The sequence below is a fragment of the Pungitius pungitius genome, chromosome 11 (genome assembly GCF_949316345.1).
Source record: "Pungitius pungitius chromosome 11, fPunPun2.1, whole genome shotgun sequence".
Lineage (NCBI taxonomy): Eukaryota > Metazoa > Chordata > Actinopteri > Perciformes > Gasterosteidae > Pungitius > Pungitius pungitius.
The window spans coordinates 6,159,893-6,182,645 of record NC_084910.1 but is presented as its reverse complement, the minus strand read 5'-3'; the positions used below and the strand labels follow the sequence as shown (position 1 = coordinate 6,182,645).

Sequence of the window (22,753 nt, the reverse complement as noted above, 5' to 3'; positions counted from 1 at the left end):
CGGAGGGGGAGGGGTCGGTGGGGCATGACGTCAAACATATCCAAGGCAACCGAACACGAGACATTGTGGGAGGTGTAGTTTGCACTCTCATTACCACCATTGCACAATTCTTCACGAATGTAGTCAATATCGGCACACTTTAATGTTTAAATAATACATTTGTTATTCAACCACTAAACCTCAAATTTACACAGTAACTGATAGTGTTGTATTGTCCTTTGTCTGACTGTAGGTGCCCCATTTCAAACAGAACACACACAAACACAGCACATTGTAACTAACCCTAAATACAGCCCATCATATGGGTAACAAAATGAGACGCTGTCTTTTTACACAAAGTGGGGAACTCTGGTTTGGGTTTGCTGGAGATGCTGAGGCCATCACAAACTAGAACACCGGGCACATTTCTACAGAGTATGTCTTGCCTAATAGAAACTACTATTTCTGCATCCTGGTTGGTTTCCAAGGGGAGCGAGTGAAGCTATTTCTGCCATGTCACATGTTTTCCCCTTAGGCAAAGATATCAAGCTTGTAACCTATTTAAGTGCAGATCAGATAGTGTTGGCTGTAAAAAGGCACAGGCGGCAGTGCAAAAGGTGAGGTCCAAGAGCGTTGTTGTGTCAAACCAGTGGGATACGACGGAAAGGAAACAAGTTTGTAAGCTAAGTGATGATAAATAGTTTAAAGACGCATAACCAGTTGGGTGAGTCCTCAGTCCTTCAACCACATCTAGTGAACTTTGACACACATTGCTGAAATGGCAAAATCCTAACCGGCTCCAATGATTTTTCTTATGATTATTCACTGGATATCACATTATTTTCAATAAACTCAACAATTGTGATTGTAATTTACTTTACAATGTAAAGGGATTCTCAATGTCATGCCATGTATTATGAGCTCCAATGTGAGATGCTTTTGAGGAACCAACTTCCTAAGCCCCCTTACAGTGACCGTTGGGATCATCATTATGGATTATTGAGTCGAGATTTAGGGGCAAAACATGATCAACTGTATAAAAGGTGAATGGTTTCAACACTTGCTGAAGCCTCTGTCTGTACATGGAACTCGTCGTCTAGGGCAACACAAATATTCTAAAGCACCCAATCAATAACACACGAGGACTATTAGTCAGGTCTTGTAACGTTCCCACTGAAACCTTATTATGAACTTTCTACATTTCTTATTACAGAATTAGTTTTAGAGTATGTTTCATAAATTTTGTCCTTTAACAGGGTATAAACTGACAAGCTATCAAACCTCAGATTATTCTCATTTAATGGGATCTGGAGGCCTAACTGAAAAGTGCGACTGATAAAAGTTGATTCATGTCCTTTTTCATCTCACAATTTATATAAATGAGCGGCTACTGTTGTATGATTGATTATAATGGTTCATCATGATTCATATAAAAATATTACATTTTATAAAACCGCTATATATATATAAGAGCAACCCTGCATTTGACACTCATGCATTAAGAACTGAATAGTCAGCACGAGGAGTAAATTAATTAGTGCTTAAGATAGAGAAACTAAAACATTGCATGATGTGGAAGCTACAGCGACCTACTGAAGGAGAGTTGTAGCCATTACGCCTCCACACCGACCAACTAGGGGGACATTGAAGACTTTGGATGTCTGCTTCGAAGTGCTGCTTAAAGGTCTTTGGGTCCGGCATTTGTCTCATGAAAGTATGGGAAAGAAAAAAAGTGAAAAATGGGAAAATATATATTTTGACAGTTGGTATACAGCAGTATAGCAGTAAACAAAGCATGAATTAATTAAATGACTAATTAGTAGAAATGTAAACGAGAAGCATAGAGGGGAATGAAAGGTGCATCAACTGGAAACAAGTGATATCAGCTGAGATATGACAAGTGATATCAGCTGAGATTTCAGACGAAGCAGCCTAAACAATCATAGGATCAATAGATGTGCCAGGCAGCAATGGTTGTGAAAAAGAACTAGGTTAATTGACACTTTTTGGGTCACAGGGATGAGGCAATTAAATTGGAAATGTCCCCAAAGAAAATCCGATTTTCAAAGTTATAACGAATACCATAACTAGGTCAGCGCTATAATTGTTTAAGACGTTTGTTTTTAACTGACTGATATTCAAAACACCGGAGAGAGACAAAAATCTTCCCAGAAACCGTGTGACTGAAGAGAGTGACGTTTAACATTTAACTTTCAAATGAATCGTCAAAAAGGGGAGACGTCAATTCAGTCAGCGCCATTGCACAGCTCTGGAGCTAGCTGAGCTTTAGCTAACGCTACCTGAGCAGCTGCTACATCAGCTCACCACCGAGCTTCTGGATTAAAGAGTGAAAGCAGCAAGAGGATCACCGCGAAGACACAAACCCCACACGTTTAAGTACATGTCCAGCGCTAGGTCAGGTCACGTTAGGGATCCTGATCTGAATATTTTAGTATTTGTTAAGCAGATCCATCCTCTCTTGAAGTCAGGAATCAGGAAACATTTAATACCAAAATATGTCAGACATACACGGAATTTAACTTGGCGGTTGGCACAGGACAACAGACAGTTAGACATGGACAACAAGACAATAGTGCAAGGAATAAAATCAAATATAATACTATGGGTTAGAATATAAGGCTATGGGTTGAATTCAATATAAAGGAATACAAGTTAAAAATAAAGTGCACCAGCGAATAGAAAGTGACAAGTGAAAGTGACACACGTTTTTGTGTGAATGTATATGGGCATGTGGAGTGTGGAGGGAGTGATCAGTGGAATGTCAGAGTCAGTCAGTGGGGGGAGGTCTTGGTCCTGATGGACCTCAGCCTCCTGCCAGATGGAAGGGGCACAAACAGTTTCTGTCCGGGGTGAGAGGAGCCTGTAAAAATCGTTCTAGCCCGCTTCAAGGAGAGACGGCAGATTGCAGCCAATCACCCTCTCTGCAGAGCGGATGGCACACTGCAGCCTGCCCTTGTCCTTGGCTGTGGCTGCAGCGTACCACACGGTGATGGAGGAGCAGAGGATGAACTACGTGATGGCTGTGTGCACCATCATCATCTTTGGCAGGTTGAATATCTTCAGGAGAGGCTTCAATAAGAGGTGGTAGCAGTATTTTTTATGTGGAAAAAGAATATGATGTACTGTGGATAGAGGGACTATCAATCAAAATGAAAGGATTAGGAATATCGGGTATAATGTTTAGATGGGTCAAGCAATTTTATTTGGTCCGCTCAATAGAAGTGAGAGTGGGAAGGTGTTTGTGAACCAGCCATTTGGTGGACAATGGGACACCACGAGGAAGTGTGATTTAGATAATGATTTATTATGTATTTGAAAATGTTGGATAATGTTGGATGTTGAATAAGATTAAGGGAGATCCTTACTTGCAGACAATGGGGAACTGTGGAAAAGATGTTGGAATGTGGAACATGTAATGCAACAGATGCAGGAAACAATCAAAAAAGTGGGAATTGGAATAGGGATTTAATTTATTTGGGGAAAATCAACCCCTTTCTTAACAAGAAATTGAAAATGAGGTCAAAATGAATTTATATGGTAAGGAACTGATAAGGACAGATTGGTACACATATTTAGGAATTTGGTTTTATTCTAGGCTCACCTGGAATGTACATATTGGAAAAATAGTGGATAAATGTAAAAAGGCTTTTAATGTAATGAGATGCTTGGTGGGAACCGAGACGAGTTGACTGGGCTGCTTTGAAAGCCGTATATGGCGCTGATAAGAACAGTAGTGGACTATGGCTGTGTGGTTTACAGGCGTATTGAGTAAACTATATGTAATACAATCACAAGCATTAAGAATTCGTTGTGGGGCTTTTAAAACAACATCTGGGCCAGCATCGCAGAAGAATACAGATTATGATATTGGGCCAGTTTACAAGGAGATATCGACCATCCAAAAAAAAGTCCAATTGAGCCATGCTGCAAACATGATGAATAGCGAACAAAGAGCTTTGGGCGGGTTGCTAAGGAGAAGGCTAGGGAATTAGGTATATGTGATAATGAGTATTTCTCCAGCAGTGGTTCTGCCAGTGATTCCACGTGGTTACTGCCAAAGCCTGAGCTCTTTGAACTGATGAGAGATGAGTGTGGAAGGGGGGGGGGAGTGTTGATTTTCAAGTCAGACGCCAGGAATATTTACCACAATTAAATAGACATTTACACAGATCAAAAGACCCTAACAATGGTAGAACACCAGCGGCATGAATGTGGGAAAAGACTCAATGATGATTTATCTGTGTTTCAATGAGATGATGGCCAAAGTAATGCCTTACAGTGGACAGAGCACGTCAGACAAGAGAGTGGTGATTGCTTCAGACTTGTGTGCAGTCCTGAGTTCTACATTTTGCCACTCAGGAAGCAGGGAGGATTTACTTCATGACATACTACAATCTATTCAGAATCGGACATAGAGGATTGCGGCTCATTTTGTGAGGGTCCCGGCCCATGTTGGAGTCAATGACAAAGAGGGGGACGGATAAAACAGCAAAGAAGACTATGAAGAGGGGGACAAATATTGTTAATGTAAATATGAGTCATAAGCTGAAGTGGTGAATAAAGGACTAATGAAAAAGATATGGCAGAATGAATGGGAAGATATCTGTTTAACAATAACCCTTAGTTTGGGGTGCAGGATCTAGTGGTCGGAATAGAAAAGTGGAGGCTAATGACAAGGCTAAGGAATGGCCATATTGGTATTAATAGTTAAATCTATATTATAAGGAAACATAATAATGGAAAGTGTGAAGTCTGTAAAGAAGAAAAAAGTGTAGATGTTTCATTGTGATGTCAGAAGTCAGCGAGATAAATTCAATAAAATGATCTAAGAGACGGGGGAGAGGGGAATATTATTAATAACAACGTTAGTTATGACAGTTGGAAAAGTCTGCTGGATTATTTAGTGGGAACAAGATGAATGAATAGAATCTGAAGAATCTGAGAATGAATTGATTTTTATTTTCATGTTTGGTTTGTGTCTGTTTTTACTTACACAGATTAGTGGGGTGTGGAGCCAAAACCGCCATAAAAAGGCAAAGAGGAAGAAGAGGAAGAAGAGGAAGAGGCTTCAATAAACAAACAAACCGGAACTATGAATGCACGCACCCAGGCTTATGAGCGTCGGGAAGCACCTATAGCCGATATGAATGATACTTTTTAAATCAACCAACCACATTTTTGGACGACCGATTAACAGTGTGCACGGTGCACGTTTTAATGGCTACCACAAGGTGTCACGGTACATACAACAATAAGGCCACAATAGCTCACACAGGCTGCTTTCCTCCTGCTGCCTTGGCAGCTGTAAAACTCCATGATGAAAATGACAATACTAGCATATGCATTCTAAACGTTAAACTAAAAGTTATTATTTGTATTTGCACTGTGGTTACATTCAGCCCAGTGCCATCATAAATTAACATGGGAGGGGAGGGTTTATCAGCCCAAATCACCTCACCTTGGCTTTGATTGATCTTGACACTTTCCTTAATGATTGTAACATGATATCCGTGTCCCCCACGTGACTACTTTGTGCCCACCTCCACCAGATCACAACAAAACTGTGAGGAAATACTCCGACATCGGACACGGAACCTGAATTCAACATCGGCGTGACCGCTTTTGTCTCATTCCAGGCCGCGCCCCTCGACTCCTCGTTGACCAATGGGTGAACTGCTTGGCCACCTGTGTGGAAACACCCAGCCAATCAGCCGTGCTATTGTTGTTTCCTCGCTTATTCTGGTACCGCCGACCGCAAGAGTTTACCAATCCCTCAAATTACGAACTTCACCAAACAGGAACGAAAGCTGGTCCCTCCCAGAAACATTGCTGTTCTTTGTCTCCACTCAGCGTTGACCTGCCAGCACGGTAATCCGAATAAACGTTAACCACCGTGGAGCGCGACGTCAGAGAGGATTGTTTTTTGGATTGACAGGTTGAATAGTGCCCGCCCTCCCGCACGCCTAGTTCTCAGGCTCCCAGACCAATTTACCTGCACTAACTAGAAAGTCCAGTTTCTCAAGTTGGTCCTAGAAAACACCTGAGAGTCCTTTAGGCAACATGGACCTGGACAGGTAAGACTGCGAGGAATAACGTCTGTTAGTCTATTTAAAACTTAACCTTCTTAAATTATTTCAGATGTCTTTGCTTGTATTGTATTGAAACTGCTCTCTTGAACAATGACCTATATCAATTGTGAAGTTGATGCCTTGATTATGTATTTGATTTGGGGCAGTTTCTATCGCTACAGATTAAATTGCAGAAATAATCAAAATTAATATGCTTGTACAAAACAACCATGATGAAAATAGAAAAACCTTACTGTAATTTCATGAGGTCTAGTTACTGTTTCTGTTTTTAAATAAGAAATGAGTGGAAACCGTATTATACAATTGTTTGTGTTTCCTTTCTTGCCATCTTGTGTGAATGAGGTCTCCAAAATGATTTAAAAGTGAGATTTACGGCTTAATCCGTAGACTTGAGTTTCTAAATGTGGTTTACCAATGTGTACGCAGATTAAAACACAAAGAGCGGGCGTCGTAAACGGGACGTTTGTTGTGAAACAGCCTGGGGTAGTTTTGGCGGCTTGGCAGATGCGGCTTCTGAGACAGTTCATGACAGCCTCTTCCCCACTCTCTCCCCCCCCACCTCCCCTCACAGTAAACGGGTGGTGGTGGTGGTACCCAATGACGTGCTGGCGCCCTCTCGCAGAGTGTCAAGCAGCGAGGACGAAGCATGGCGGAGCTACCTGGAGAACCCGCTGACCGCTGCCACCAAGGCCATGATGAGCATCAACGGAGACGAAGACAGCGCGGCAGCACTGGGACTGCTCTACGACTACTACAAGGTGTGAAGAGCTTCCATGAAATCCTAATATAACAAAACAAAATTGAAATAATGTGTTGTGATGGGTTTCAGTGGAAAATAAATGTTTGTATTTGCCAAAAACCCCCGTCAGATTCCCAGAGAGAGGAGATGTGTCGCTAGCGGCGTCAAACCCACGGAGCCCCCTCCGCTCGGGCAGGAGAACTGCGGCAGCCTGGGGATGCTAGATTGCCATCTCCAGGCCCTCCGATCGATGCCCGTCAACCTCTCCCTGAACCACCACGCCGCTGCAGGACACCAGGGCTCCAAGTATGGAGCTGCCTTCCTCGCGGGGGAAACCAGGGGAGGAGAGGGTAAAGGTGGAGGGGGGAACGCTCTGGTGAAGACCGAGGGCCAGGTGTCCCTGGGGGTGTCCAACTCTGGAGAGGCCTACCGAGAGGAGCCCAGAGGGGAGATCCGGGGGGCTCACGGGCACAACCACTACGATTTGTCCCGCGCCGGGTTCTTGAAGGAAGAACAAAGAGGAACTCCAGACAGCACATATGAGGAGGCCGTAGAAGGAGAGGTGAGACTCGTTATTACACGAGATGTCTTCCTGTGTACACTGGGTTTATAATATGTAGTATATATTCTTCTCTTCACAGATGTACCACAGGAGACCCTCCTCGGGAATTGATGAATTCCACTGCAGCCCACCGGCGTAAGTTTTTAAAACTCACAGATAATAATAATAATAACTACTTTAATTGATATATCAAAACAAAGTGCTTAGCAATACAGTTATACAAAATACAATTGAGAAGTTTATGAAAGATAACAGCAAGACTAATCAAGACTATTTATTTGATTGTTCTTTTCATGGTATTTGATGACAAAAAAAACATACAACCACCATAACCACTTCTTCATTAGAATGGGCTGACTTTGCTGCGTATCATCAATAAATGGATGAATGTTTTGCCCTCTCTTGTCACGGTGGCAGCTTCCAGTACTGTCTGGAGGCCTGCATGTCGCTGCGGCCGTGGCAGGGGGAAGGACCCATGGCCTACCTGAACCGGGGCCAGTTCTACTCTCTGACCCTGTCCAAGGTCGGCTTCAGATCGTCCCAACGTCAGCCTCGAGGGAAAGTGCGGGTGAGTGGACCCTCGCCGTCACCGGGGCCCGATGGGGGCGTGTCCAGTAATGCGCAATGCACCATGGGAGGCGCTGAGCTGCAGCGGGACGATATTGTACAGGTGAGGGAGGGGTGTAGTTGGTGGAGAGGATGTGTGGAGGTGGAGGTAGTACTCGCTTCTATACTTAGCTTTTTCTCCGACGGCACTCAGACATGTGATCATGTTTCTGGTTCCTTGTTACTCTGCTTGGAGCTGATTACACCGCGACATATTTTCTACTTCAGAGTGTCGTCATGGTTGTCTTTGGGGAAGACAAGTGCAGAGACGAGCAGCTGAAGAATTGGAAATACTGGCACTCCCGCCAGCACACTGCCAAGCAGAGAGTCCTGGACATTGGTAAGATTGTTATTGACGACCGGCTCCATTCAGGAGCCCTGATGGGGAACAGGAATAGGCCCAAAAACAAATCCGAGCATACTTTGTATTAAACGGCACAATCGAGCTATTAAGACTAAGTAAACTCCACAAAACCTGGAGTAAAAAAAAACAAACGTGCAGGAGCCTCCAGGAGGATCCTGTCACATGCCCCGAGGAGAAACCCCACTCAATTTGAATAACTGTCAATCCTCGCTTCCCACAGGAGCGCTGTGAGAGACAGCCAATGGGTTAGCATTTGCATAGACGTTAACGGGAGAAATAGGCGGGGTCCTGGACTCGAGCCACATCCTGTACCATCACCAACTGACAGGCCTCAACCTGTGGTTGGAAACTCATTGGAATGAGGCGAGACGGCAGACACTGTGGTGGGTTTGTTCATGCCAGCACCAGATCTATAACCTCATGTGTGCGGGTGGTGAGAGCGCTTTAGGACGTAGCAAAGCCGTACAGGATTTATATAGAAACTTGTGAAATGAATGCGTTGGGAATCAAACCAGCGGTTTCCAACCATTTTAGACCAAACAAAAATAAGTGTCTGAGAGTTTAAGATGGTTCCACCAAGTAAAATAAGGTGTTCAAAAGCAAGAAAAGGTCAGCGACCAGTAAAAGAAAACTCGTCTACTAGTGGACAAAATGACCCGAGAGTTTATACCGTGACGATTCCACCATGCCCAGCTACGACGATAAGCTGCTACTCATGCTTACGTACATTGTTTTTTGGTTTTAATGACCTTCTTTTGGAAGAGCCCTGAAACACGTGTCTCTGATCTGCAGCCGACTACAAGGAGAGCTTCAACACTATCGGGAACGTGGAGGAGATCGCCTTCAACGCCGTCTCCTTCACGTGGGACGTCAGCGAAGAAGCTCAGGTACGACAGCGAGAGAGGGGGCGGGGCTTACGTTAGAGCAGGAAGCGATTGAAACGGTTTGTCCTGCGGCCTTCACTTTCACACCCGCTCAAGCAGTTCATCGCTCCGTTTTGTCCCCCCCCTTTTCTCTCCTTTCGTCAGCACGAAACTCATAGCGACTTGTGGGGGAGAGAGCTCTACATGCCCCCCCTCCTGTTACTTTGAATCGTGGACATAGCTGCGTTAGATCCTGAAAGGAGCGACTCAGATTTCACCTTTTTGTTAAGGGGGCCAGTTGGATAAAGATAATCAGCAAACACTGTGTGTGTACACACACACACACACACACACACTGCTCTCATCGGTTGGGACGCATGATGACGCCCCTCCCAAGACAATACTGCCCCCCCCCTCCTGTGAACCATAGTTTGTTTATTTATATTCAGAGCCAGTGAGCAAAGGACTTTCAAAATATTGATTAAAAAAACAACGTGCGTTAACGCATGAGAAGCTCACAAAGCTGAGAAAGTGGATTCATGTATTTCAGATGTCATAATGTGAGGAAGTCTGTGTGCGATTTTGCCTGTCTCTGTGTTGCCAAGCAACAATCCCCATCCCCATTGCAGTGGGAGCGTGGAATTTGCTCCTTGCTGCTGCGTGACTTGTTTGTGCGTGGTTGAGTGGATGGCACCCAACAGCCACTTACCAGAGCCCCCCTGAACCGCTCTCTTTTTAGGAAGGCATTTGAAAGCTTAGAATGTGTGTGTGCACACACAACAAGCCTCCTACACACACACACACACACACAGATGCTAGCAGCAACACGTCCAGTGCTTCTGGAGAAAATGCAATGGCTTGGGTCTGTGGAGGTGTGAGTTTGTGGGGGTGTGTAGGAGGCTGAAGTGTGCTTCAGGCCTTTCCAGCAATCAGCCCTCACCTCTGCAGGTTGAGGCACGATGCAGCTGAAGCCGTGTAGTGGGAAAATGAGCGAAGAATCTCTACCGTTATCAGTCTCGGCCTACCTGCTGCTCAGGCCGTTGGACCTGTTTAACAGGAGTCTATGTTGGTTCAGATGTTTTGGCATCACCATTAATCATGGCGGGAAGCTGTTCTGTCATGCAGCTGAATGTGTGCAGACAACTGCAAGTTCCATTGAAGTGTGATGCAACGACACCAGATCTTGGGAGAATGTTTTTTTCTTCTTCTTTTTCTCTCACGAGCATCTAAATGATTCATCAGCTCTGCTGCGTTATTGAGCTGCAGAGGGCTGTAGCAACAAAGGGTGATTCAGTGTGGGTCGTCATGCAAAACGCAGTCTTCAGGTCCAAATCAATATTGTGTTCTGACAGAAGGCTTTTCTGTAGTGCAGAGAGGGGACACGAGCTTGTTGCCTCTCTGAACCGTGAATGTTTCAGGTCCTCTGTCTGCAAATGACATTATGTAAAAAGACTTCTCATTCACCATCACTGTTATCGCTGAGTCATTTGACTTACAATTGGATTAAAAAACAAATCTCTTTTTTCAAATGTGCCAATGTTTTTTTCAAATGCAGAAATACCCAGTATCTTGGAATCACTGATATCCTTTTAATTTTCCAAAATAATCTCTTTCCGACGGGAGACCCAAGAACAAGAAGGAACTGCATAATAGACAGAAATTCGAAACAAGTTTGCAGTTGATTCCACCTGAACCTGTGATGTGTCGTCTTTCTCTACTGGCTGTAGGTCACAACCCTCCAGATGTTAACCCTGTCCTCTGACTTGTTTTTATTTGCCAGGTGTTTATCTCGGCAAACTGTCTGAGCACGGACTTCTCCTCGCAGAAGGGCGTGAAGGGGATGCCTCTGATCATCCAGATTGACACCTACAGTTACAACGGCTGCAGCAGCAGGCCCATCCACAGGGCCTTCGCTCAGATTAAGGTCTTCTGCGACAAGGTGAGGACGGTGAGGTTTTTGGTCTTCAAACCTACTCTTACCTTATCTTTCCTGTAAACCCCTCTTACATTGTTGCAGGGCGCTGAGAGGAAACTTCGTGATGAGGAGAAGAAGCAGCTCAAGAAGAGACTGAAAGGTAAACAAATAATGAAATCTGAATTAGATGTGATTTCACCTGCAGAAGTAACCACGGTGAGCTCGATTTAAGTCGAATTGGCGAAAGACTCGAACGCAAATGTATCCAATGTGCACAAGAGGTGGTTGCCTGGCAACAGATGCTTCTCTCTGTTTTAGGCAAACATGGCAACCCAGTACAGAGCTCTCCCTGTCGGAGGCCTGAAAACACGCTGTTCAAAACCATGATGGACCTGGATTCCCAGCCTGTGCTCTTCATCCCTGACGTCTACTTTGGAAACATGCAGAGAGCCGGGCAGGTGAAGGAATCTAATGACTCATTGTGCAACACACACACACACACACACACACACACGTGCGAAATGTTCAGTCCCGTAGTGAACCGGTTCATGTGGCCTTTCTCCTACAGGTTTTTGCTTTCAACACAGAAGAGGACAACAGAGATGGGTGCGTGTCATTCTGTTCTTTTCACACCTCCAGATTGAAAATCCCGTCGTTAGAGTTCTCGTAGTTTTCCCTTTTTACATGTTGATCATGAGGATGATGAGGATGGCTGTGTTTGTCAGAAGTGTTCTGGTGAAAAGGATGTCAGCTGCCGTCGAGGAAGAGGTCTTACCGCCCCAGCCCAAGAAGTCCAAAGTGGAGGTGCAAAGGAAAGGTTGGTGAACGCTGTTCGGTCTCAGACTACATCATGTGACTGAATGGATTATAACGCCTTGTCCATCCGTTTCTCCTCATCAGTTCTGCTGTATGTGAGGAAGGAGTGTGATGAAGTGTTTGACGCCCTGATGCTGCGCACTCCAACCCTAAGGTCCTTGATGGAGGCAGTGAGTGTTAACAAGCTGCTAAATGCTGAGATACTATTACACACATCAATCCACACAGGATTTACTCAGACCCACAAAAGCAATACAATACGTTTCAAATAATAATGATACACTTATTACCTGGTGCTTCAACAGGTTGAAAACGCAGTTGTCTTCTTCTGTGTTTCACAGATCTCGGAGAAATATGCAATACCTGTTGACAAGATGGCCAGAGTTTACCAGAAAAGCAAAAGAGGGTGAGTGTGTCCGACTGTGGAGTCACTGTGGCGTCGTCCACACCTAAAGGCTATCGGCGACCTTTAGCAGCTACATGGTTTACCGGGTTCACTATCTCCGTTTTCTGTTAGCCGTTGCTAATTAGCAGTGAACAGCCGAGGCGGATGGTCATAAGGTTTTTGGTCATAAACAAAAGTATCCAAAGGTATCGTCTCTCTCAATGATTCCCCTCAGACGCCGTAATGTATGGACCTTAATTTCGTGACAGTTTTTATCCAAAACACAAAGATTCATCCTGCACTTACAAAATGTTTTTTTTAATACACTATCATTATCAACTGATCCCCCCTGAATGCTACACAGTGCCTTCTTTTCAAATCGTCAGCCTTGACCAAAATAAGCATCCGTTGGGTCTCCCTCAGGGTTCTGGTGAACATGGACGACAACATAATCCAGCACTACTCCAACGAGGACACCTTCATCCTGGCTATCGAGGGCTCAGCCGAATCTTTGCGCGTGACTTTGTCAGAGATCTGACAGATATTGGCCATGGGGCTGGATCAGCCAGAACTTGTAAATACTCGAGAGGAGAGGCCTCTACCCAGGTCAGAGCATCCGGCCAGCCTGCTGCGGTTTCACAGGAAGGAGACGACACACTATACAGGCGTCTAATCGAATTAACAGCAGGGAACGCTGCTTGCTTCTGCAGCCCTGTGGGGATTCAAAATGTTTGGGAAGCTCTTGCTTCAAAGCAAGTCAATGCAATGTTATACGCTTGCACTCCACATATCAAGGTAAACAATGTATTGTTTTGTATGTAAATAATACTTTTTAGATGTGTCCCGTGATGATTCCAAACTAATTTACTTTTCTTTGCGGGTTGTCCGTCTTTTTAACCCATTGGCTCCACTCACTGCACTCTAAATGTGTCCAGTGACACATCCGTGCTCTCAGATAGTGATGACATGATGAGACGCTGTCATGGAACAGACTCTGAGTCTCCAGGATGCTGTTGAACTGTTTACTTCCTCGGTGCATGCGGTTATTGCCTTTCCTTTTACAGGGGAGACCGTATCTGTATATATTCATTTACACATCCAATGCATAGCACCTGTTTGTACGTTGTCTTCCATCTGCTCCATTCACCATCATGTACAGTCTTTGAAATGAGTCAATGAGCAGTCAGATGTTTGGCTTGTTACCACTCTTATCGGACACCCCCATTTATAAAGGTTTTATTAAATAATTAGCTCCTAATATTTATAAATCATGTACACACAACTAACATGAGCATATTTTGGTTAACTGATGAAAATTCATCTTTTATTCATTCTATTTGGTAATAAAGACAATTATAAATTGGCGTGGATTTTGGTCTAGATGCTCTGCAGCTGAAGAGTTGCCAACTTTGGAGTTACTATACAACATGATGGATTCAACCATATTACAATAACCCTATGTTGACATGTCGGGGTAAAAAACATTCTTATTAGGTGTAGAATATACTAACTGAAAATAGTATATTTTATGAAAGTAATGGAAGGGTCCTTGCATAGTCTCTCAAAGAAATAGTAATGTAATTACTAAAATTATACACAGTCACAGTACGCCGAAAAAAAAATTAGTCATTGCATATTATCCCAAAAAAAGCTAGGTTATTGTTTATTAAAAAAATATATAATTAAATAGTATGTCAGTGTCAAGGAAAAGATAACCGTCCTAATACAGTTATGGCAACTTGTGCTGGATAAAAGTAAAAAGTTGACACAAAAATCTCATTGTATGTGAAAAAAAGCCATAAAATATAATTGTAAATTAGGTCCAACAACGAGCATTGAAAAATGTAATCAAATAATTAGTATATTATTTTTGAAGTTTAGGTATAGTCCTTTAAAAAAGGCCTATTACAAAATAATGACTTAACAGTGATGACAACGTTAAGCCCAGTATGTTGATATCTAGATATCTATAAAAAATTATCAGAAAATGTCCCATTTTAGCAAACTAAAGGATTTTAAAAATGGAATAGTGCTCAGATGATTGTTAAGCCATGAAGTCGCAATATTTAAATTAACCAGACATAACATGTTTCACACAATAAATTGTAAATTTAATTTTTGCTTTTAAAAGTTGACCAAAATACAGAATCCTGTGTTCCACAACTGCAGTCACTAAATACAGGATACCATACAAAACCTACAAAATGCAACAATTACAAATACAGATGACAATTGTACTGTATAAAGTCATACAATACTGTTTTGTTTTTATTTGGCACTTGACCACATGATGCTATTTTGTGTTTTAACAGAAATGTTACACTTGATGTAGCTTTTTTTATTTTATTTTTTAGCTTTTTATTTAAAAAAAAAAAGATATCATAAAAATACAATAAAAGCAACACATGGTGACAGTATCATTGTAGTAGTTGTGATTCTTTGTGTTATTTCTCTGCATTTTTCCCTTCACAAAAAACAGTTCCATTAAAACATTCAAAGCTTTTCTAATTGAAAAAACGGCAGAGGACTACCCGGAAGGGGTTCTGGTATATTTAGGGACTGGTGGGTGGGGGGGGGGGTCCCACAAGTCCAAGTGGAACTTTCCTAAAAACTTCTTTTTTTTCTGTGACAGATTAGTGTTGGAGAGAAGGGGGGTGGTGAGGGGAGACCAACATCAGAAGTCTATGGAATCCTTCTGCTGCGTTAATGGGCCTCCGTATACTGCTCAGAGCCTGAAAGCGCCTCATTTACTTTACTTGGTACTGATAACTGCACATTGCAGTCGATAGAAAGTGTGCTGTTAAATAATACACTTCTCAGTGTACACAATTGGTGATTTAAACGTTGAGCTCAACTGAAAGAGGAAGAAAAAAAAGCTCCCAGCTTTGACTACCCAGCACCCCCCCCCCTGGGCCCTCTAAATGTACAGCTTGTTTGTGCGTGGTGGCCCATTTGTAAAGCTTCTCCTTTTGTTCTCTGCATGACGTTTTTCACGTTCAGAGGTGCCGCCTTTGGCTGTCAGTAACACGGAGTACTGGCACCGCCAGCGCAGACGACACCAACGTACAGGAAGTGGGCTCGGGCCGGACCGGCGGTCCGCTCAGCCTCTCTGAAACCCACAAACACATTTGAAAGACACATGCTCACAAGCCACATGCATACGTGTTGCTTAGTCTTCCACCCCTACACCGACGGTTTGTCATGCGGCATTTAAGAACATTTGAGCGTGAAGACGAGTGTCCGTTCTTAACGTGGTTAATGTGTGGTTTGCATGCTTGACCTCTTTTCACCACGTCTGTTATGAGCTCGGCAGTCCAAAGCTTTTACAAATTTAGGTGCTTTTAATATATCTACATTGTACTGAAATACTTTGAAGACTCCTCCTCTATTCTCCTGAAGTCACAGCACAGTAACACACCGCCACATTTCCAAAGCTCCCCGTCACATTCTTGCAGGTATGAAAAAAAAAATCACTGGAACCGATGGTGGATAAAAGAATGCGTTTCATACTTCATAAAATCTGTGAGACTTCACAAAAATCTAAACTACTGATGAGGGCACTTATCCATAATAGCATAGTATTACATGTAATTTTGTCCCAGCACAAAAAAAGTTTGTAACATGCACAAACACACGTACACTTTCTCACAGTAGAAAAGAGAAAAGGAAAAGAAAAGAAAAAGCAGTAATCGCTCTGAGTGAAGGACACACTTCACCATCCTCTCTGCAGATTAAATAATCTCACCTACAGTATGTCCTGTTATTCAACACCACCCTCTCCCTCTCATGGTGTCTCATGCACACACTCTGCCTACGGTACACATTAAGGAGACAGAGGCTCTGTGTTGCCCCAACCGGAGAGCCAATCAAAGACAGGGATACAGAGACTCCACTTTGAACTGTATATACACAACCTGCTGCCGGCCTTCTCTATACTCTGACATGCCGATAGGAGAACCGAGGGATCCTGGTCAACTACAATCAGTGGGGTTTGGAGGGTTTTGATGAAAAGCTCAAAGGGGGAAGGGGTGGGGAAGGAAGGATTTGGCTCCTGTGCCCATCCTTGACATCCTCAGTGCAAGTTGAAGGCATGTCGTCTTCATCGTCAGTCTGCTCCAGTCTGGGTGGAGAATTCGGTGCATGTGGAGTCCCTCAAAAGAAGCACCTGGGGAGACACACCAAGAGACAGGCTTCATATCACATGATGACACAAAATGTTTTTTTGTCATATATGATAAGGTAGAGTTAAATAAACCCCAAAATATACATTTTATTCCCCTTTTATTCCAGTTTTCCCATGCAAAGTTTCCAACTGTAACTCTTTGTGGTTTTCAAAGATAGAACGGTAGGGTGAAATAAGATGGCGAGTGCGAAGCCTTACAGGTTGTGTCGATGTCCTCGGGTATTAGAACTGTCCGGCGCTGCTGGGGTCGCACTGCAACAGGCGGACAATGGAGGGGTCGCTCTTCGCCCCCTTGATGAACTCCTCCAGAGACAGCTTACCTGAAGCACACGACAGAGCCGGACCCCAAAAGATGAGTGTAGCCCAGTTAGAGGCGTTGAAAGAATCTTACAACAGGTAATTGTTCTCACAGCCTTTTTTCTCTATTGGACCTCTCTCGCCAAGAGGTGGCGGTGTTGAGGCGGCTCCTCTCTCACCTCGACTCGTGATTCTTATCAGAAGGAGCAAAGAGAAAACTCATCCCATCCTCCTCCTTCCACGCACACGACTCACTAATGCCGCCCCTGCAGTGCATCTCCCACCCCCGGAGCGCTGGTGCTGTATGAGCGGCCCTCTGAGTACCTCAAGTATACTCCACACGACTAAGACTGCTGGTGGTACATGAGCTCTGCTGTCGATGGACTGCCTCAGGCTGGAGGAGCTCTACAAGTGACAGCAGCTACCAGCTAGCCAGGTGGCAGTGTCAAGCTGTTTAATACACTTGTAATTCCAATGACTGCTGTTTAATTTAAATCATTCAGATGCAACACGAGTCGTTTCTTTTTCCTCTGCGCGCTGAGCCTACCGTCTCTGTTGGTGTCCATCTGCCTGAAGATCTTCTCCGTCCTCTTCTCGGGCGTCGACTCGTCCTCGGGCATCTTCATCACAGACGACACCATCTTATAGATGGCCTAGCAAAGGGACACAGGGCAGGACGGATGATCAGTGAGTGATCCGTGGGTTCTATTCTGAACCCAAGGCACGAACTATAAACTCCATCTGACGGAGTCTAACTCAACGTTTGAATGATGAAGCTGACGGAGGTGTGAAGAGAGAGTTTCCCTTGTGGCTTTACGTATGAAGGCATTCTTTAGAAACTCTAGCGTTCGGACTTCCTCACAGCTTAGATGGAGCAGTTGGCGAGTTACTTTCTCAATCAACTCCTCACGCAGCACTGGTAGTCGATGATGAGCACGCTATGTTCTACCACGGTTGGAGAACTTCTGGTTCCCTCACAGGGCCAATTCATGTTGCCTTCTTCCACGATCCAATCTGATCAAACCCTAACCCACACACTACGAGCACATTAGCTCAATTATCCAGTTTCTTTTGTAGCTAATAAAAAAGCTACATCATTACCAGATGCTAGCCGCTGGGTTCCTCTCTTCACCCAAAGTCCCTCAAAGGGGGCCGGTGAATACCACTCCGACCAGAAGTGGGAACTAGAAGCCTTTCGGTGCCATACTCTCGTCCCGTCTGCATTCACAAGCAGACAATGCGGGTCTCGTGGGGATCATTTACGAGGTGTATGGATCACTGAATGTATCTGCTAATTGAAGAGCAGCATTGTATACTTTATTTAACATGGATTGGTCCAGCAATAGCGGCCCCTTGTGGCTGATATCTGCCTCCCAGCTCCAGACTACGGAGACTGAACCACTGTTGGGAGATTAGATTTCAGTGGTTCAGATGGGGGAGGCATCCCTCACGCACTATTTACCAGGGCTGTGTCTCCCCTGCTCTCTGGCTGCTGGGCAGTAAACAGTGGAATCACAGCCCACTCCCTCAGTCTCTAACAAGAAGGCGGATCTGAGGGGAATGGGATGTGACATGTGAACAGGGGAGGGCTGATTGTGATTACAGGCAGAGGAGCCGGTTATGTCTCCTATTACAGGGAGCTTGGCTCCTGGGTCGACATGGAGCCGAGGAACGTTTAATACACGTTTTCATTTCAGCCAACGCTGTTATTAATCAAAACCCTTTAAACAGCTGGGAGCGTTTAGTACATTTAGCCAATGTTACATGATGGGGATTTAGCTGTCGGTCTAATCCCAAGCAACGCAGTGGAATGAGATTAAAAACTCAAAATCTCCAAATTACAAGCAACCAATAAGAAGTGAAGCAATCTGGAGCTTAAGTCTGCCTGAATATTTCCAACAGCTCACACCAAAGATGCATCCTTATTCCTCTGTGCCAGAGAGCTCCACAAACCTTTGATGACATGTCATGTCACACTGGCTGACATGACGGGTTATTAATGAACACACACGCTCATATTGATCCCACTTACACCGTCCTGCTGACACCAACACTCAAAAGAGCACCACATGTAAGATCGTGGTCACTGCAGTGGACAACTACTCAAAAGCCGTTTTCATATAGAGTTGGTTCCTTTGTTTAAACTAAATAACAATAGACCAGGGTGTCAAAGTCATTTCAGCCGACTTAGATCAAAAGTGGGCCAGACCATTCAATCATAGGGAAGGGTGTCGCTGACTATCGGGCCGATTAAATATAGTTATATAAAATCTGTTAGAACACACACATAAAGGTTCTTCTCTCGTACCGAGGTCGGGTCTTCTTGGAAGGACACTGCCGTGTTATGTTAACCGGCGCGTCACAAGACTCCTGATGAGAGCGCAGCGCAAGGCGGCGAGGGACTATGGGCGCCGCATTGGGACACGGCCCGAGTCCAGCTGAGACATGCAGAGAGGACGTCCAGCAGATATCTTAATTTGCAAACAATACCGGATATATTCCATGTTTAAAAACCACAAATAGACACATATTGACTATTTGTAAAATGTATTTTGAATATAATTTAATTTAATTTATTTTTTTGGCTCAAGGTGGGGCCACGTCCCACCGCCCTCTATGGACCAGCCGCCACTGTGGCTGACATTAGATGGGACTCACAGAACCTCTACTTTTACAAATAGTGTTGATGCTCAATAGGGATGAAGGTATTATATGTCAATAATGAATATTCTTATTCAAAGGTCTATTCATACATATATAATTGAGAAAAAGAAAATGATATTGTCAAACTTCCTGCTGTTTCAGCCACCTTTCACTAATGATGACGGGATTTTTTTAATTAAAGTTACATGTCTTCAGGAGGGACAAATGGGTTTGAAAGGAAGTAATGAGAAATGGACTAACACACTTAAGCCCTCTAAGGGGATTTGTTGACAGAGAATAAAAAAATGACACCCGCCTAATCCTTCCACATAGCCAGCCAGTCTTTAGGTAGCACATTCGAGGCGGTTTAATGTCCAGAGTATCTCCGCTGCACCAAAAGCAAAGCCAGTGTAATTAAGTTGCAATCCTTCCGTCCCTTGTGTCCACAGAACCCCAGCCTTCTCTTCATTGGTTTTGTCCTCTTCACACCTGACACCATGCCAGGGTCTCCGTCTCCCCCCTTACCTCCTACTATGGAACCTCTTCAATTCCCTTACAAATGTAACAAGGAAAGAACTTGTTTTTGCACGTTTGCATGTATTTTCTACGTTTCTAATCTAGCCCCTTCCATCACTGATTATTCCAAACCCTCTCAGCCTTGTCTCCTGCAGAAAAAGAGCCAGCTTGGGGCACAGTGAAGTGAGGACGGAGAGAGCAAAGGAACAGAGCTACTTAACCGAGACTATTATGTGGCCACTTTCCAAATCAGAGTGAGGAGGAAAGTATCATCCCGTGAATGTTGTTGTCTGAACCTCTTTAGTGCATCAATCGACACCCGGAGGGACGTCGACAAGCAGCGTTTAAAGGGAAAGTGAGTGGGATTTGGTAGCATACAGTGTGGGTGCACACTGCCGCCAATTCGATAGTCTTGAGTCGAGTGGGCTGCGTAGTGCCACTAGTTGAGGGGCAGTGACTTTTTGCACCGTCGCACAGAACCAGGCGGCCTTTAGAAAACATAAAAACTCACGAGGCTCTCATGGTTGTTCTCCATGAATAGGACCCACTACCAATACCAACATAGGCGGCTCATTCAAATAGAATTCAGTGGTTATTTGCATCACAATTAAACAGCTAGAAAAAGTAAAAATTAAAGAACTGCAAAAGGTAACACAAAACATGCACACGTTGTGCTCCTGAGCAGTGATCCATTTCATCTAACCCTCTACTTGGTTCAATCTCACTAAATTACCCAAATTAACGTTCTCACCCTCATCATTTTTTTAAGTAGAAATGCAAATAAGTAATTTCCACAACTTTTTTCTTAGTGAGAACATTACAGGGCTACTGTAATGGGAAATATATGTGTAATTGTACAAACAGTTTATAGATTGCAAGTGCTGGGATTGTGTGGATATCATCAAAAATGGAAAGAATACGGCACAACCGCAAACCTTCTAAGAAAACCCAAACTGACAAGCTGGACAAGGAGAACATTGGGCCCATGGGAACGTTGGAGGACCTGCAAAGACCCACAGCTGAGGTGGGGGACTCTGTCCATAGGATGACTATGAAAAAAAGAAGCAATAGTGTGAGTTCAGACAGGAAGACCATCCCCTTACGCTAGTCCCACAGGCCTCTCACTCGTACTGCTCCCCCATCAGCAGCACATGTTCTATACTGGCTGTCAATGTCAAACCCTCTTGATGAGGCCATCAGCTGTCACCATTTCCTTTAAATGTGCCGTGTGCCTCTATCATCCTGCTGGCGTCTCATGCGACCCTCCACCTCCCCGGCACCATCCGGCTTCTGAGATTTGGCAACCCATCTGCATCTCCAGCCTACTCCAGCAGAACCTCCAGCCACCACCACCACCAGAGTCCGGCCTCCTCGGGGGACACATGTATTGCTGCCGCTCAGGGCACAGCGCGATCCCAAATCGCCTCGTTGAGTTCAAGCGCCAAATGTGTAACTCATAACCGCATCATCCAGCATAATAAATGTTAACTACCAATCATTCACTTGTCTCTCCTGATTGAAATCCGGTTTGTCCTGCTGGAAGATGAACCTCCAATGACCCTAAGCATTTTGACACATGTGAGTTAGAGCAAAGCATGCTAATGGTTTAAATCGACCCAGTCAAAGCCCAGACTTCAATCCAATTGAGGATCTACGGCAGAATTAGAAAATTGCTGTTAGCAGACGGTCTCCAGCCAATCGGACTGAGCTTCAGCTTTGTAACAGAACACAAATTTGTCTAAGTGCAGGTTTATGTAATATGTGACCTCACAAAAGCACCAGGATGAGCTCTTTCATTAGTTTTATTATGCAAAAAAAAGAACATATGTTGTTGTCTTTCAGGTCAGTAGGTTTGTATGTCTGGGCTGCTGGCCCCCACACTAGGATATCCAAGATATTCAAGATATCCACTGCCAAGCCACCCTCTGATATCGCTGAAAGCATTCACTGTGATCACATTAAGCTGCAGACTTTATTCAAAGACCCTGAGCTCAGGCTTAGTTTCAACTCCGCCAGTCAATCTACAAAAGTCAGCGCTGCCTGAAACTTTCCTCTTAAGCCTGCTCTCTCTTGGTGGGGGTGGGTAGCTTAGAGGGGGGAGAATCAGCGAGCCAAATGCAGAGGGGGAGTAGATATGCTTCTGTGTGTGTGTCTGAGACACAGAGGCCGCCCTGGGCTCTGTCTCCAAATGCACTTCAGCAGTGATGAATGGCACAGTCTAATCGAATGAGTAGCAACACAGCTCCTGCTGCTGCATTTTAAAACCCTCCATTGCATCTAAACAACAACACTGTGGACTACATCTCGGAGCCCTTACCAACCAAGTCATGATGGCGTTCAAAGCTATACCAAACGCAATAATAATAACAACACGCACTTGTTGGCTCATTAAAGACCGAAATACCAACTGATGAGCCGTGCACAGAGCCAGGGAGCGAGCGCTTTATGTAGGCGGCCGTCCTTGGGAACAGCAGCACCTTTGAGGCAAAAGTGGCCAGAAGTTTATGTCGTGCAGTGACAGGCGGATGTTTGAACCAAAGGTATTGGCACTTGTTTCACACGGTGCTTATGAAACAAAGTTATACTGGCCAAGTCAATGGAAGAGCAAAGGGACATGCTCACTAGACCCAGGTATATATAAGTATATATACACACCACACTAATCGGACTGTGTGCAACAAATGATGAATCATTCTGGTTTCAAATGATTTCAGCATGAAGCACAGTGCATTGTGAATCTGCTCTTTCAAAGCTGTGCAGTCTTAAGGCTCATGT

General features: G+C 44.3%; 2 protein-coding genes across 11 annotated transcripts in view; one reads left to right on the top strand and one right to left on the bottom strand.

Moving 5' to 3' along the window:
- The first annotated feature begins 5,485 nt into the window (after positions 1-5,485).
- Positions 5,486-14,756, top strand: LOC119197308 (grainyhead-like protein 2 homolog). 4 transcript variants are annotated; one of them, XM_037453507.2, is made up of 15 exons: positions 5,486-6,074; positions 6,661-6,847; positions 6,959-7,390; positions 7,470-7,525; positions 7,808-8,060; positions 8,225-8,336; positions 9,153-9,247; positions 11,004-11,162; positions 11,241-11,298; positions 11,457-11,596; positions 11,707-11,744; positions 11,867-11,955; positions 12,039-12,124; positions 12,296-12,360; positions 12,763-14,756. In XM_037453507.2, the coding sequence occupies exons 1-15, from the start codon at positions 6,061-6,063 to the stop codon at positions 12,875-12,877; spliced, it is 1,899 nt and encodes a 632-aa protein (XP_037309404.2). In that variant the 5' UTR covers positions 5,486-6,060; the 3' UTR covers positions 12,878-14,756. The 4 variants fall into 4 exon arrangements, with proteins under 4 accessions (XP_037309404.2, XP_037309406.1, XP_037309403.2 ...); XM_037453509.2 differs by having other exon boundaries at positions 5,488-6,074; positions 7,808-7,958; XM_037453506.2 differs by having other exon boundaries at positions 5,489-6,074; positions 11,864-11,955.
- Positions 14,427-22,753, bottom strand: part of LOC119197309 (neurocalcin-delta A) — a 48,816-nt gene continuing 40,489 nt past the window's right edge. For all 7 annotated transcript variants that reach the window (XM_037453513.2, XM_037453518.2, XM_037453515.2 and 4 more), the window contains 3 exons: positions 17,367-17,472; positions 16,721-16,842; positions 14,427-16,504 (listed from right to left, as the gene is read on the bottom strand). In XM_037453513.2, the coding sequence (XP_037309410.1) occupies positions 16,745-16,842; positions 17,367-17,472 (204 nt within the window). In that variant the 3' untranslated portion in view covers positions 14,427-16,504; positions 16,721-16,744. The remainder of the gene's footprint in view (positions 16,505-16,720; positions 16,843-17,366; positions 17,473-22,753) is intronic.